The sequence below is a fragment of the Oryctolagus cuniculus genome, chromosome 8 (assembly GCF_051225735.1).
Source record: "Oryctolagus cuniculus isolate XC-2025 breed Fujian yellow rabbit chromosome 8, ASM5122573v1, whole genome shotgun sequence".
Taxonomy (NCBI): Eukaryota; Metazoa; Chordata; class Mammalia; order Lagomorpha; family Leporidae; genus Oryctolagus; species Oryctolagus cuniculus.
In genome coordinates, this window is record NC_142874.1 from 89,077,229 (window position 1) to 89,092,349 (window position 15,121).

The 15,121-nt window shown below is 36.8% G+C and overlaps 1 protein-coding gene across 2 annotated transcripts in view; it reads right to left on the minus strand.

Moving 5' to 3' along the window:
* Positions 1–3,654: 3,654 nt before the first annotated feature.
* ARHGEF38 (Rho guanine nucleotide exchange factor 38) overlaps positions 3,655–15,121 on the minus strand; it is a 138,931-nt gene continuing 127,464 nt past the window's right edge. For both annotated transcript variants that reach the window (XM_089302982.1, XM_008267533.5), the window contains one exon: positions 3,655–12,607. In XM_089302982.1, the coding sequence (XP_089159108.1) occupies positions 12,422–12,607 (186 nt within the window). In that variant the 3' untranslated portion in view covers positions 3,655–12,421. The remainder of the gene's footprint in view (positions 12,608–15,121) is intronic.

Below are 15,121 nucleotides of genomic sequence, written 5' to 3' on the forward strand. Positions count from 1 at the left end.
TTGAGCACTAGTTACACCGTTAATTCACATAGTACAACACATTAAGGACAGAGATCTTACATGAGGAGTAAGTGCACAGTGACTCCTGTTGATTTAACAATTGACACTCTTATTTATGATGTCAGTAATCATCTGAGGCTCTTCTCATGAGCTTCCAAGGCTATGGAAGCCTCTTGAGTTCACCAACTCGATCTTATTTAGACAAGGCCATAGTCAAAGTGGAGGTTCTCTCCTCCCTTCAGAGAAAGGTACCTCCTTCTTTGATGGCCCGTTCTTTCCACTGGGATCTCTCTCGCAAAGATCTTTCATTTAGGTCATTTTTTTTTTCCCCCTCAGAGTGTCTTGGCTTTGCATGCCTGCGAAACTCTCATGGGCTTTTTAGCAAGACCCAAATGTCTTAAGGGCTGATTCTGATGCCAGAGTGCTGCTCAGGACATCTGCCATTCTGAATCTGCTATGTGTCCCGCTTCACATGTTGGATTGTTCTCTCCTTTTTAATTCTATCAGTTAGTATTAGCAGACACTAGTTTTGTTTATGTGATCCCTTTGACACTTAATCCTATCATTATGATCAATTATGAACTGAAACTGTTCATTTTGGCTAGTGAGATGGCATTGGTACATGCGACCTTAATGGGAATGAATTGGAATCCCCTGGCATGTTTCTAACTCTACCATTAGGGATAAGTCCAAGTGAGCATGTTCTGAACTGTAGATCTCCTCCCTCTCTTATTCCTACTCTTACATTTAACATGGATTACTTTTCAGTTAAATTTAAACACCTAAGAATAACTGTGTTAATTGAATAGTTCAACCAATGGTATTAAGGAGAACAAAAAAAATACTAAAAGGAATAAAATAGTAAGTTGTTCCTCAAAAGTCAGGATAAGGGCTGATCAAGTCATTGTTTCCCATAGTGTCCATTTCACTTCAAAAGGTTTCCTTTTTAGTGCTCGGTTAGTTGTCACCAATCAGGGAAAACATAGGATATTTTTCCCTTTGGGACTGGCTTATTTCACTCAGCATGATGTGTTCCAGATTCCTCCATCTTGTTGCAAATGACCAGATTTCATTTTTCTTTTACTGCTGTACAGTATTCCATAGAGTACATATCTCATAATTTCTTTATCCAGTCTTCTGTTGATGAGCATTTAGGTTGATTCCACGTCGTAGTTATTGTGAATTGAGCTGCAATAAACATGGAGGTGCAGACAGCTCTTTTATTTGCCAATTTAATTCCTTTGAGTAAATTCCAAGGAGTGGGATGGCTGGGTTGAATGGTAGGGTTATATTCAGGTTTCTGAGGAATCTCCAGACTAACTTCCATAGTGGCTTTACCAGTTTGCATTCCCACCAACAGTGGGTTAGTGTCCCTTTTTCTCACATCCTTGCCATCATTTGTTGTTAGTTAATTTCTGTATGTGAGCCATTCTAACTGGGGTGAGGTGAAACCTCATTGTGGTTTTGATTTGCATTTCCCTGATTACCAGTGATCCTGAACATTTTTTCATGTGTCGTTGGCCACTTGGATTTCCTCTTTTGAAAAATGTCTATTGAGGTCCTTGGCCCATCTCCTAAGTGGGTTGTTTGTTTTGTTTTTGTGGAGTTTCTTGATCTCTTTGTAGATTCTGTTTTTTAATCCTTTATCAGTTCCATAATTTGCAAATATTTTTCTCCCATTCTGTCAGTTGCCTCTTCACTTTCCTGACTGTTTCTTTTGCCATACAGAAACTTCTCAATTTGTTGCAATCCCAATTGTTAAGTTTTGCTTTGACTGCCTGTGCCTCTGGAGTCGTTTCCAAGAAGTCTTTGCCTGTGCCTATATCTTGCAGGGTTTCTCCAATGTTCTCTAATAATTTGATGGTGTCGGGTCGTAGATTTAGATCTTTAATCCATGTTGAGTGGATTTTTGTGTAAGGTAGGGGTCTTGCTTCATGCCTCTGCACTTGGAAATCCAGTTTTCCCAGCACCATTTATTGAATAGACTGTCCTTGCTCCAGGAATTGGTTTTAGATCCTTGATCGAATGTAAGTTGGCTGTAGATGTTTGGATTGATTTCTGGTGTTTCAATTCTGTTCCATTGGTCTATCCATCTGTTTCTGTACCAGTACCATGCTGTTTTGATTACAACTGCCCTGTAGTATGTCCTGAAATCTGGTATTGTGATGCCTCCGGCTTTGTTTTTGTTGTAGAAGATTGCTTTAGCTATTCGAGGTCTCCTACATCTCCATATGAATTTCAGCATCATTTTTCCCTATCTGAGAAGAATGTCTTTGGTATTTTGATTGGTATTGCATTGAATGTATAAATTGCTTTTGGGAGAAGGACATTGTGATGATATTGATTTTTCCACTCCATAAGCATAGAAGATTTTTCCATTTTTTAGTATCCCCTTCTTTCTCTTTAAGTTTTATGCTTCTCATCGTAAAGATCTTTGATGTCCTTGGTTAAGTTTATTCCAAGGTATTTGATTGTTTTTGTAGCTATTGTGAATGGGATTCATCTTAGCAGTTCTTTCTCAGCCATGGCATTGCCTGAGTATACAAAGGCTGTTGATTTTTGTGCATTGATTTTATACCCTGCTACTTTGCTAAACTCTTCTGTGAGTTCCAGTAGTCTCTTAGTAGAGTTCTTTGGATCCCTAAATAAAGAATCATGTCATCTGCAAAGAGGGATAGTTTGACGTCTTCCTTCCCAATGTGTATCCCTTTAATTTCTTTTTCTTGCATAATGACTCTGGCTAAAACTTCCAGAACTATATTGAATAGCAGTGGTGAGAGGGGGCATTCCTGTCTGGTACCAGATCTCAGTGGAAATGCTTCCAACTTTTTCCCATTCAATAGCATGCTGGTTGTGGGTTTTTCATCAATTGCTTTGATTGTATTGAGGAATGTTCCTTCTATACCCAATTTGCTTAGAGTTTTCATCATGAAAGGGTGTTGTATTTTAACAAATACTTTCTCCGCATCTATTGAGATAATCATATAGTTTTTCTTCTGCAGTCTGTTAATGTGGTGTATCATGTTGATTGTTTTGCGCACATTGAACCATCCCTGCATACCAGGGTTAAATCCCACTTGGTCTGGGTGGATGATCTTTCTGATGTGTTGTTTCATTTTATTGGCCAAAAGTTTATTGAGGATTTTTGCATCTATGTTCATCAGGGAAATTGGTCTGTAATTCTCTTTCTATGATGCATCTTTTTCAGACTTAGGGATTAAGGTGATTCTGGCTTCATAGAAAGAATTTGGAAGGATTCCCTCTCTTTCAGTTGTTCTGAATAGTTTGAGAAGAATTGGAGTTAGTTCTTTAAATGTCTGGTAGAATTCAGCAGTGAATCCATCTGGTCCTGGGCTTTTCTTTGTTGGGAGGTCCTTTATTACTGATTCAATTTCTGAGTTGGCTATGGGTCTGTTTAGGTTTTCTATGTCTTCATGGTTCAATTTAGGTAGGTTGCATGTGTCCAGGAATCTATCCATTTCTGATAGGTTTCCCTGTTTGCTGGCATACAACTCTTTGTAGTAATTTCTGATGACTTTTTTATTTCTGTGGTGTCTGTTGTTACATTCCCTTTTTAATCTCTGATTTTATTGATTTTGGTCTTTTCTTTTTTTTGTTAGTTGGGCCAATGGTGTGTCAATTTTGTTCATTTTTTTTCAAAAAACCAGCTCTTTGTTTTGCTGATATTTTGTAATGTATTTTTGGATTCAATTCTGTTGATTTCTTCTCTAATTTTAATTATTTCTTTTCTCTTACTAGTTTTGGATCTGGTTTGCTGCAGTTTTTCTAGATCCTTGAGATGCATTGATAGCTCATTTTTTTGGGTGCCTTTCTAAATTCTTGTTGTCAGCACCTATTGCTATAAACTTTCCTCTTAACACTACTTTTCTGTATCCCATAAGTTTTGATATGTTGTGTTATCCTTATTTACTTCCAGAAAGTTTTTGATTTCTCTTTTGATTTCTTCTATGACCCACTTCTTCATTCAGGAGCATGTTGTTTAGTCTCCATGTGTTTTTATATGCTCTAGGGTTTCCTGAGTTGCTAATTTCCAGCTTCATTCCACTGTGGTCTGAAAAAATACGTGGTATGATTTGGATTCTTTTGAATTTGCTGAGACTTGCTTTATGGTCTAGTATGTGGTCATTCCTAGAGTAGGTTCCATGCACTTCTGAGAAGAATGTGTATTAAGTGTAGGATGAAATGTTTTGTAGATATCTGTTAGATCCATTTGGGCTATAGTGTCGATTAAATCTTCTGTCTGGTTGATCTGTGTATTGCTGAAAGTGGAGTATTGAAGTCCCCCAATACAATTGTATTGGATTCTAAGTCTCCCTTTAAGTTCCTTAACATATCTTTAAATAAACTGGTGCCCTGTAATTAGGTGCATATATGTTTGTAATAGTTACATCTTCCTGTTGAATTGATCCCTTAATCATTATATAGTACCCCTCTTTGTCTCTCTCTCTCTCTTTTTTTTTTTTTTTTTTGGACAGGCAGAGTTAGGCAGTGAGAGAGAGAGAGAGAGAGAGAAAGGTCTTCCTTTCTGTTGGTTCACCCCCCAAATGGCTGCTACGGCCAGCGCACTGAAGCCAGAAGCCAGGTGCTTCCTCCTGGTCTCCCACGTGGGTGCAGGCCCAAGCACTTGGGCCATCCTTCACTGCCTTCCCGGGCCACAGCAGAGAGCTGGACTGCAAGAGGAGCAAGCGGGACAGAATCCGGTGCCCCAACCGGGACTAGAACCCAGGGTGCCAGTGCTGCATGCGGAGGATTAGCCAATTGAGCCATGGTGCCGGCCTCTTTGTCTCTTTTAACAGTTTTTGTGTTAAAGTTTATTTTGTCTTATATTAAGATGGCTACTCCAGCTCTTTTTGGTTTCTGTTGGCATGAAATATCTTTTTCCAACCTTTCACTTTCAGTCTACATGCATCTTTGTTGGAGAGATGTGTTTCTTGTAAGCAGCAAATAGAGGGGTTTTGTTTTTTAATCCTTACAGCCAGTCTGTGCCTTTTAACTGGAGAGTTGAGGCTATTTACATTCAATGTGACTATTGATGTATGGTGACTGCCCTGCCATTTTCCCAAAGATATTTCTTTCTTTCTTTCTTTTCTTTTTTTTTTTTTTTTTTTTTTTTTTGGACAGGCAGAGTGGACAGTGAGAGAGAGAGACAGAGAGAAAGGTCTTCCTTTGCCATTGGTTCACCCTCCAATGGCCACCGCGGCCGGTGCACTGCGCCGATCCGATGGCAGGAGCCAGGTACTTATCCTGGTCTCCCATGGGGTGCAGGGCCCAAGCACTTGGGCCATCCTCCACTGCACTCCCTGGCCACAGCAGAGAGCTGGCCTGGAAGAGGGGCAACCGGGACAGAATCTGGCGCCCTGACTGGGACTAGAACCCGGTGTGCCGGTACCGCAAGGCGGAGGATTAGCCTAGTGAGCCGCGGCGCCGGCAGAGATATTTCTAATATATGCTTTGAACTTCCTGTGATCTTTTACTGAGAGATTTTCTTCCTTTACCTTCTTTCATATTGATGGCCATGTTTCTGTGTTTCTGTGTGTAACACATTTTTAAGCATCTTTTGCAGGGCTGGACAAGTGGTCACAAATTCTTTCAATTTCTGTTTGCTACGAAAGGTCTTTATTTCACCTTCATTCACAAATGAGAGCTTTTCAGGATATAATATTCTGGGCTGGCAGTTTTTTTCTCTTAGTACTTGGGGTATATCTCGCCATTCCCTCCTAGCCTGTAGTGTTTCTGATGAGAAGTCTGCTGTGAGTCTAATTGGAGATCCTCTGAGAGTAATCTGATGTTTCTCTCTTGCGCATTTTAAAATCTTTTCTTTATGTTTCACTGTGGTGAGTTTGATTACAACCTGTCGTGGTGAGGATCTCTTTTGGTCATGTTTATTGGGGGGTCTATGTGCTTCCTGTACTTGGATGTGTCTTTCCTTCTCCAAACTCAGGAAGTTTTCTGCTAGTATCTCACTAAAAAGGCCTTCTAATCCTTTCTCTCCCTCCATGCCTTCAGGAACTCCTAGAACATAAATGTTGGGTTTTTTAATAGTATCCTGTAGATTCCCAACAATATTTTTTAGATTTCTAATTTCCTCTTCTCTTTATTTTGACCGTATAATTTCCTGTGCTCAGTCTTCTAAGTCTGATACTCTCTCCTCTGCCTTACTGATTCTGTTTTTCAAGCTCTCTAATGTGTTTTTTATTTGTTCTATTGAATTATTCATTTTGATTCTCTTCAATATCTCAATTTCATGTTCTACTAAATTCCTCATTTCATTTTGATTCCTCATTAAGATTTCATTTTCACGAGAGAAATTTTCTGTCCTGTCCTGTCTGGATTTCTGTAGTTCATGCATTTGTTTTTGATAACTTCTTAATGTTCTTATCACAAATTTTTTGAATTCTATATCTTGTATTTCTTCTATCTCATCTTCAAAATCTTGGCTTGGGGTGTCATGTTCATTTTGGAGTGTCATGATGTCTTTCTTTTTCTTGTTTCCTCAGTTTTTATATTTGTTGTTTGGCATTGTGCAGATATTCTTTGGTTTCTTCTTTATAAATATGTAATAATTTATATTATTTATATTTATATAGTTTATAAAATATAACTGCTCCTTAACTGCTATTAAATAATGGTACTAAATTATTCATGAATCCAGAATTGAGATAACTCCATTACTTACATGTGGAGTAAATGTCTGTTTATGAGTTTAAAATCTTCCTGCAGTTGTTTTGTTGTGAGAAACATATTTCTGTTGATAAAATACCAATTTCGCACAAACCTCTAGTCCTATTTAGGATCAAGAAGATAAAAACATCATTTTGTTTTATACTGTAGAGCCAGTGTGGATTAAACTTAAGAAATGACATGACACAAACTGAGCTCAACAACTGTTAACAATTAAAATGACCTCAGTACTCACAAGGAATTAAAGTAGTAATACTTGCTACAGTTTCCACATTAACTCTTAAAATGATAAATGCTATCCCCTCACAGAAAATATATTTTAGATAGAGTTGAGAGCAATTATCTTAATTTCTTTTGCATTTTATGTGACTTTAACATAGTTTAAAAAGTAATTTATGTTTGGGGAGTATGGCTCTTTGATAGGTAATATATGCGTGTGTATACATAGACCAACATTTATAAGAACCATAAGAAGTATCTTTGTTTAAAGATTAGATGATTCCCATTCTTAACATAGATATGGTAGTACTATTTATTAGTAACAGATAATAAATTATATTGTGATGACCAAAGGCTGTTTAGGAAATACATCATCTTACCAAAATAAAATTTTATTAATACAATTATTATATAAATTATTTAAGCAATTACAGCAAACCATAAATACATACCAAAGTGGTTTTTTAAGTAAAATAAGTTTAACTTACTTAGAGTACATTCCCTAGATTTTTAAAAAAGAACATATCCCAGTATTTGCTAAAGTATAATTTATTTTCCTGAAAAACTGAAGCAGATCTTATCTGCATCTATCTAGATACAAAGTTGTAAAAGCAATGTCTGGCCTACAGAAATTCAATTTGTACTATGGTAGCCTTGAAGTGAAAATTTGTTATATTAGAATAATTTTGCAGATCACAGAAAACTAGTGTGGGTTTTTTAAAAAATATTTATTGTTTATTTGAAGAGTTACAAAGAGGGATGTGGTAGACAGAGAGAGAGAGAAAGAGAGAGAGAGAAAGAGAGAAATTCTTCCAACCACTAGTTCACTCCCCAAATGGCCACAACAGTCAGGGCTGGGCCAGGCTGAAGCCAGGAGCCAAGAATTTCACCAGGGTCTCCCACATGGATGCAGGGGCCCAAGGACTGGACCATCTTCTGCTTTCCCAGGCGCATTGCCAGGGCGCTAGAAAGGAAGTGGAGCAGCTGGGACTCAAATTGGTGCCCATACGGGATGCCAGCATCTCAAGGCAGCAGCTTAATCCTTTATACCCCAATAGCACTGGCCCTAATTGGTGTATTTTTATATATTAGTGTATGTTTGTAGGAGAAAAGAAGTTAATGGAAAAAAAATAGTTTTTTAAAGAGTAAGATTCTTTAAGTAGGGATCTATCCCTACAGAGTATAAAGTCCAGTGTTGGGGCTGGTGCTGAGGCAAAATGGGTTAAGCCAGGACCTGTAGTGCCGGCATCCCATATGGGCACCAGTTCGAGTCCTGGCTGTTCCACTTCTGATCCAGCTCCCTGCTAATGGCCTGGGAAACTGCAGAGAATGGCCCAAGTTCTTTAGCCCCTGCACCCATATGAGAGACCCAGAAGAAGCTCTTAGCTTCTGGCTTTAGCCTGGCCCAGCCCAGGTTGTTGCAGCCACTTGGGGAGTGAACCAGTAGATGAAGGATCTGTGTCTCTTCTTCCTCTCTGTAACTTTGCTTTCAGCTCAATAAATAAATCTTTAAAAAAAATTAAAAAATAAAGTTCAGTGTTCTACCAGTCAATAAAATTTAATTGCTTCCTCACCATCTATAATGTACATTTATATGTCTAGCCCAGCTTTAGTTTTGTGAAGTCTACATGTATTCAGTGTTGAGTAACGTATTGAGTACCTTAAGAAGCCATAGATAGCCTACTGGTCAAGACACCCATGTTCCATATTAGAGTACATGGGTTCTGTCCCCAACTCTGGCTCCTGACTCGAGTTTTCTTACAATACAGATCTAGTAATAGCTCAAGTAATTAAGTTCCTGTCTCCCATATGGAAGATCTGGATTGCCTTCCTGGCTTCCTGGGTCTGTGGCGTAGGCCTAGTCCAGCCATTGCTGTCATCTGGGTAGTGAACCAGTGGATGGGAATGTGCACTCTGGGTGTGTGTGTGTGTGTGTGTGTGTGTGTTTAATGTTTCAGAAAGGAAAACACTAATTTTTGTAAAGCTACATTCATCATAAATAAGGAGGCATTTAATAGACATTTCTAAAAGCCCAAGTTATATTTTAGATAAATATGGAATATTCCAGCACTTAAAATTGTCATACAGTGCTTCATTACTGTGATTTAAATGTATTTTACAACTTCTACACTATTCAACTTTCATGCTAAAGTTTTCTGAAATATAAGGAATGTTGGCGGGTGCCGCGGCTCACTAGGCTAATCCTCCGCCTTGCGGCTCTGGCACACCAGGTTCTAGTCCCGGTCGGGGCGCCGGATTGTGTTCCGGTTGCCTCTCTTCCAGGCCAGCTCTCTGCTGTGGCCAGGGAGTGCAGTGGAGGATGGCCCAAGTCCTTGGGCCCTGCACCCCATGGAAGACCAGGATAAGTACCTGGCTCCTGCCATCGGATCAGCGCGGTGTGCCAGCCGCAGTGCGCTGGCCGCAGCGGCCACTGGAGGGTGAACCAACGGCAAAGGAAGACCTTTCTCTCTGTCTCTCTCTCTCACTGTCCACTCTGCCTGTCAAAAAAAAAAAAAAATTGAAATATAAGGAATGTTTACATGGTGACTTTGTGATATTTTCATGTTTTAAAAACCCATAGTAATTTTGTATTATTGAATGAACCTGCAATTTCTAAACTTTATTATATGCATTAGTTTAGAGCATCTGTATTTAAAAATAAATGTTAAATAAAATGTATATATACACAAGTTTGTTTTAAAAAAGAAAAATGGGTACAAAAAATTCCCTTAATTCTTGGTAAAACTATCTACACAGGCATACCTACAGCCTACACCAACAGTTTTTATATATTTTCAAAAAATATTTCTTGGCTTTTTTTTAAGATTTATTTATTTGAGAGGCAGAATTACAGAGAGGCAGAGGCAGAGAGAGAGAGAGAGAGAGATCTTCCATCAGCTGGTCACTCCCCAGATGGCCGCAACAGCCAGAGTTGCACCAATCCAAAGCCAGGAGCCAGGAGCTTCTTCCAGGTCTCCTACGTGGGTGCAGAAGCCCAAGCATTTGGGCTATCTTGTACTGCTGGATCAGAAGTAGAGCAGCCAGGTCTCAAACCGGCATCCATATGGGATGCCAGCACTACAGGCAATGGCTTTACCTGCTACACCACAGTGCCAGCCCCAACAAGTTTTTGTCTTTACAACTTCTTGAAGATTTATTCATTTCCCGTCTTCAGAATTTATTTCCTTTAGACTTAATAAAATAATATCTGACCTTAAAATTACAATTTACTTGATTTTATGTAAAATACTATAAAACAGGATATTATATGATTTTTAAAGCCTGAATAGCAAATTAAATATAGATTATATTTTTAAAATAGTAACAATGTAGATTTATACTAATATTTATACAAAATAATGGGGAACTACACGGAGTAGGTGGCTTCATTACAACTCTTGCTTAGCTGCTAACTTCAACTGTGGTTTTAATGGTGTGGTTTCTTCAAAGGTCAGGCAGGAAGCATCAATCCTAGGACCACACAGGTAGACAAGCTTCTCATATTAACATAGTTACTTGTTTCAGCCTGAAGAGCAGATATGTGCTTCTGACATAATTCTTGATTTTTGCAGATAGTATTAAGGGCACAGCTAATTTAAATATACACATATGTATAATTTCCCCACTATTTCAGCTCTGGAGCATGTGTATATTTTTCATAAGAAGTAAATGGATTTCTTTTTGCTTTACCCTAGGCGAATTACAATTTACTTACGTTCCAAAAGTGTCTGCTAATAAAAACTTTAAGTTCTTGTTTACCAACAAAAGGAGTCTTTCAATACCCAAATCAAAACAAGAAATACATGAAACTTGTATAACTTAAGTAAAATTTACAAAAAAACAAGAAATAGGTTATGCAAAAGCAACTTATTAGTAGACTCTTATAAAAACATTTATAAATTAATGACCTTGAGAGCAGTATCATAAAATGAAATGCTTCTGTCATGTAAATGTCAGTGGTTATACATGAAAAGTATGTGTGTGTGTGCATGTGTGTGTTACAGCCAGCTACTTTCTGAAAAGCAGCACCTTTTGTTATTTGTATTCTTTAATGATACATGTAATATAGTATGCATTATGGGGATAAAATAAATTGTTCAAAGTAACAATCTTAAATGTTAGCACATCTTATTGGACAATGGTTTCCACCTTAATTTGATTTTTAAAGGAAACTACTAAAATCTAATTTAATTTAATGTAATCTCTGTTCCAAAGGAGCATCCTTAGTTCAATAAAATGTCTTCAAAAAATAGTTCTTAAATTGTAGAAGACAGTTCATTGGGCAATACCCAAATGAAAGTTCAATGTCCCAGGCCATTTTGTTAAAAGCAGATGTTATCCTACCTTGCCTCATCTAAGTACAAATCAGCAGCTAAAAAAATTCAGATTTTGACTCAAAATATGGAATACAAAATTCTCCATTCATCATCTGAATGGTAGAGACATAAAATACTTTTTCATTGAAGTATCATTAGAAGTTGTATAGGATAGTTTTTCAACAATCATACAGTTATAGAAATTATTAATCAATCCTGGAAACACTAAACCTGGGGACTGCATATTGTTTAGGCTAGTAAAGAAGTCCTTGAAGCCCTGCATTTTGAAATTTGTACTTTAATATAGGCCTGAGAAGAAAGTAGCTCACATTGATGTTAATTATTTGCATTGCTAAGTGCTTTGCGAAGAGATAATGTAGACACTCTGGAGAAATATAGTTAGGAGAATGGACTCTGGTCCTAGGCTACCTAGGATTGAGTCAGCCCCTACCACTTACAGCAATGTGTTTTGAGTTAATTACTTCCTGGTTCCTCATAACGTTGTATTAAGTTACTGCATATAAAATGGCATGCAGTATACAGTCAGAAAATGTTAGATATCATTAATATCATATTATTTAGGGTTTTTTTCTTGTTCAAGACTTATGTTAAAGAAAGGTCCCATATCAAAAACTTCCAGTTGGCTATTAATCAGTTCATATTCTTATGTGTATTTAGTATTGTCTGGTTCATATATATGTGTGCCTGACTTTTATTAAACACATATTTGTATAAATTGCATAACATAACATATCATATATATGTATGTACATGCATGTGTGCATATTCAAGAAAAAATATGAAAACCATGTTTAAGATGAAATGTATAATACAGTAAAAATAATTATAGTAAGTGGAAAAATCTTCGTCTAATCTTTGATTTTATGATAAAGGAACACATTTACTTTTTCAAAGTATCTTCACTTTTAAGTAGTTGATAGTTGGAACCTGAGCCATTTGCTTTGATGTTTTTGTTGCCTTAGTATTTCCTTCAACATGTATTTTTTATAATATATTCATGAAATAATCCTGATAGGAAGTACGATCTTCCTTAAAACTTGATACAGTATCAGTTCATGTAGTTTGGAGATTTCTTGCTTTCTGGTCTGAAGTTTTGTCATGTCAGTTTTATGAGGTAGTCAGTCAACAACTTGTCAGAAAATGAAAGTCACAGACTTATTTTCTTAAGCATAAGTCATCTTCCCAAGGTAGTTAGCTGGCACGTATCCTTTCTGTCCTTGAGCTTCGGCTAACCACCACTCTTTATTTCCACTTAGGTCACAAAATCTAAGTATATGGACTCTTTGGTACTCTTGAAGGCTGAGTTCATGGTCACTCCGTGCTTGAAAAGCATGAACAGCATAGAAAATCTAGACAGAGAAGTGAATGAAATTAATGGAATCAGAAGCTGAAAAGATTGAGAAACAACACATATTTCTAAATTTTAGAAGCAATGTTCAAGTTTTCTTAATTTTGCAGTCACATTGCCCAATTCCTATTGGATTTATTTTTGTAAAAGTACGCTCCCTGATGAGAATTCAGTAGAGTAGGCATTCTGTGATTCTGTTGGAAGGAGTCTAAGCTGTCCATGCTTGAAGTAATTTGCCAGTTTCTGTTAAAAGATGTTTTAATGCTAATTACTAATACTTCCAAGAATATTTTCTACAAAAATAGAAACATTGGCAGATATTTTTGCATAATTTCAACTGCAGTACCTATATGCTAGGTGAAAGTAGGAAGAAAATGGGAATAATACTAAAGTTTTAGCAAAGAGGCAATAAACTCTACAGCATCATACCAGTGAAGTCATTAAAAATTATGTTTTTTGGAGACTAATAACATGGGAAATGCTTGGGATGAAATAGTGAGCACCCTCCACAAAAGGATATAAAACTAAATGTATAATGTAAGTGTAATATTATTTGAGTTCTTTTCAATAGTGGGATGATAGCCCTTTCTACTATTTTATTCTTTTATTTTTCAAGTCTTTGACAATGTATTTAATTTTTGATCTTTTTAAATTAAGTGACCCAGAAGAAGGTAAAAAAATTTCAATCTCAGTAAATTCTCTCTTACCTCAAAAGAACATTTCATTATTACTAGATATCAGAAACCCCCAACTATGTCCTGCTTAACTAGGCCATCTTTCAGTAAAATCATAAGATTGATAATGAAAGGTTTATCTATGATATAAGATTAAGTAATTGCTTAACAACATCTATTCATTCATGTAATCATAATTTATAAAGTACCTACTGAGTGTCAGGTATTATTTTACCAGGGACCTTACAACCCAGCTAGCAAAATAAAAATGTCAGCAAAGCAAAATCAATCAATCAATCAAACAAAAACATACCACCACCACCACCAACAACAAAAGCTCTACACATAGATGATCCATCAGCTAACTGTGACATGGATTTTGAAAGAGGTAACTTTCATAAATTACAAAGTTGACAAAAGGTATTAACCTGTTACATTCAAAGATATAGATACCAAGTACGTGAAAATAGGCAAACACATTAATTCTCTCAAAATTTAGGGTCTATGGATAAAGGTAACTATGAGAAATGATTTCATTGAGCAGAAAAGAACTATTGAGCAGTGTTGGGAGTACTTTAAACTGTTATTTAAATCTTGAACTGTTATTTAACTTTCTATGAAATTCTGATTCTGTTGGTTGATATACTGTCTAGCAATTCGCATGAGTTGTTCCCTAGGGAAAAGAACCACACTGCTATGGTCTGAAGCTTTGTTATTTCCCAAAATGTGTGTATTGAAATCATAGTCCCCAAGATGATGGTATTGAGGTGGGGCTTTTGTTAGGTGATTAGGTCATGAGGGTGAAGCCCATATAAATAAGATTAGTTCCTTTATTTGTAAATGTCTCATGAGAGACCCCTCATCACTTCTACCTTGTGAGGACCTAGCAAGAAGGTGCTAACTCTGAACCAGAAAGTTGGCAGACAGCAAATATGCTAGTGCCGTGATGTTAAACTTCCAGCCTTCACAACTGTGAGAAATAAATTTTTATTGCATTTATTAAAGCAGCCCAAGTGGACTAAAGCACACATTTAAACTTTTCTCCACTGGTCACATCAAGATACATAGCAGGAATTCAAATATTTGTTGATTTGAAAGGCTTGGATATCACAAGAAAGACATATAAGAGACTTGTTAAACATAGGTTATTTTGAAATTTAAAAATGTAAAAAGATAAACAAAGAGGGAGGTGGAATAAATTCTTAATCAATGGTGTGGCTGCAATAATAACCACCTACTGTAGAGTTCATGACAAGGTATATGCCAAATATGTTTTATCCCTAGTAATCTGAGTCAACTCATGGAGAAGCAAACTACTGTTAACCATAGAGTTAACTGATTCATATTTTCTTGCTCTAACTCCTGTGCTTGGTCCATTTATCATAATGCTTTAGGAACCAAATTCTTGTCCTTGCAAGGATGGGCAAAGTAGATTCTCATGGAAATGGATGGGAGTCTAATGTGTAGTTGCTGCTGCCATTTTGTTGTTTACAAAAGGAAAACACTGAGTACATCCATTAGAGCAGGAGTGGGGAATCTGTTTTGCAAAAGCTTTCAGGAATCTGATGTACTATAACACGTACGGTTGCAAAAATAATCTGTAAGGGACTCCATTAGCAGTTGCTAACCATCTTTTGTAATTTTATAAAAATGTGTGTGTTTTACCAATGTAGCTACAGATTTTTCAGTATGTTGAATTTCCTATAATATACATTCCAAAATATTTGTGGTAGTCTTCCTCTTTAGCACAAATTCTCTCAAGGGGAATATGAAATGTTCTACCTAGATCTATTTGGTATGACATTATAGTATACTGTGTAAAATATAAACATTAAATATAG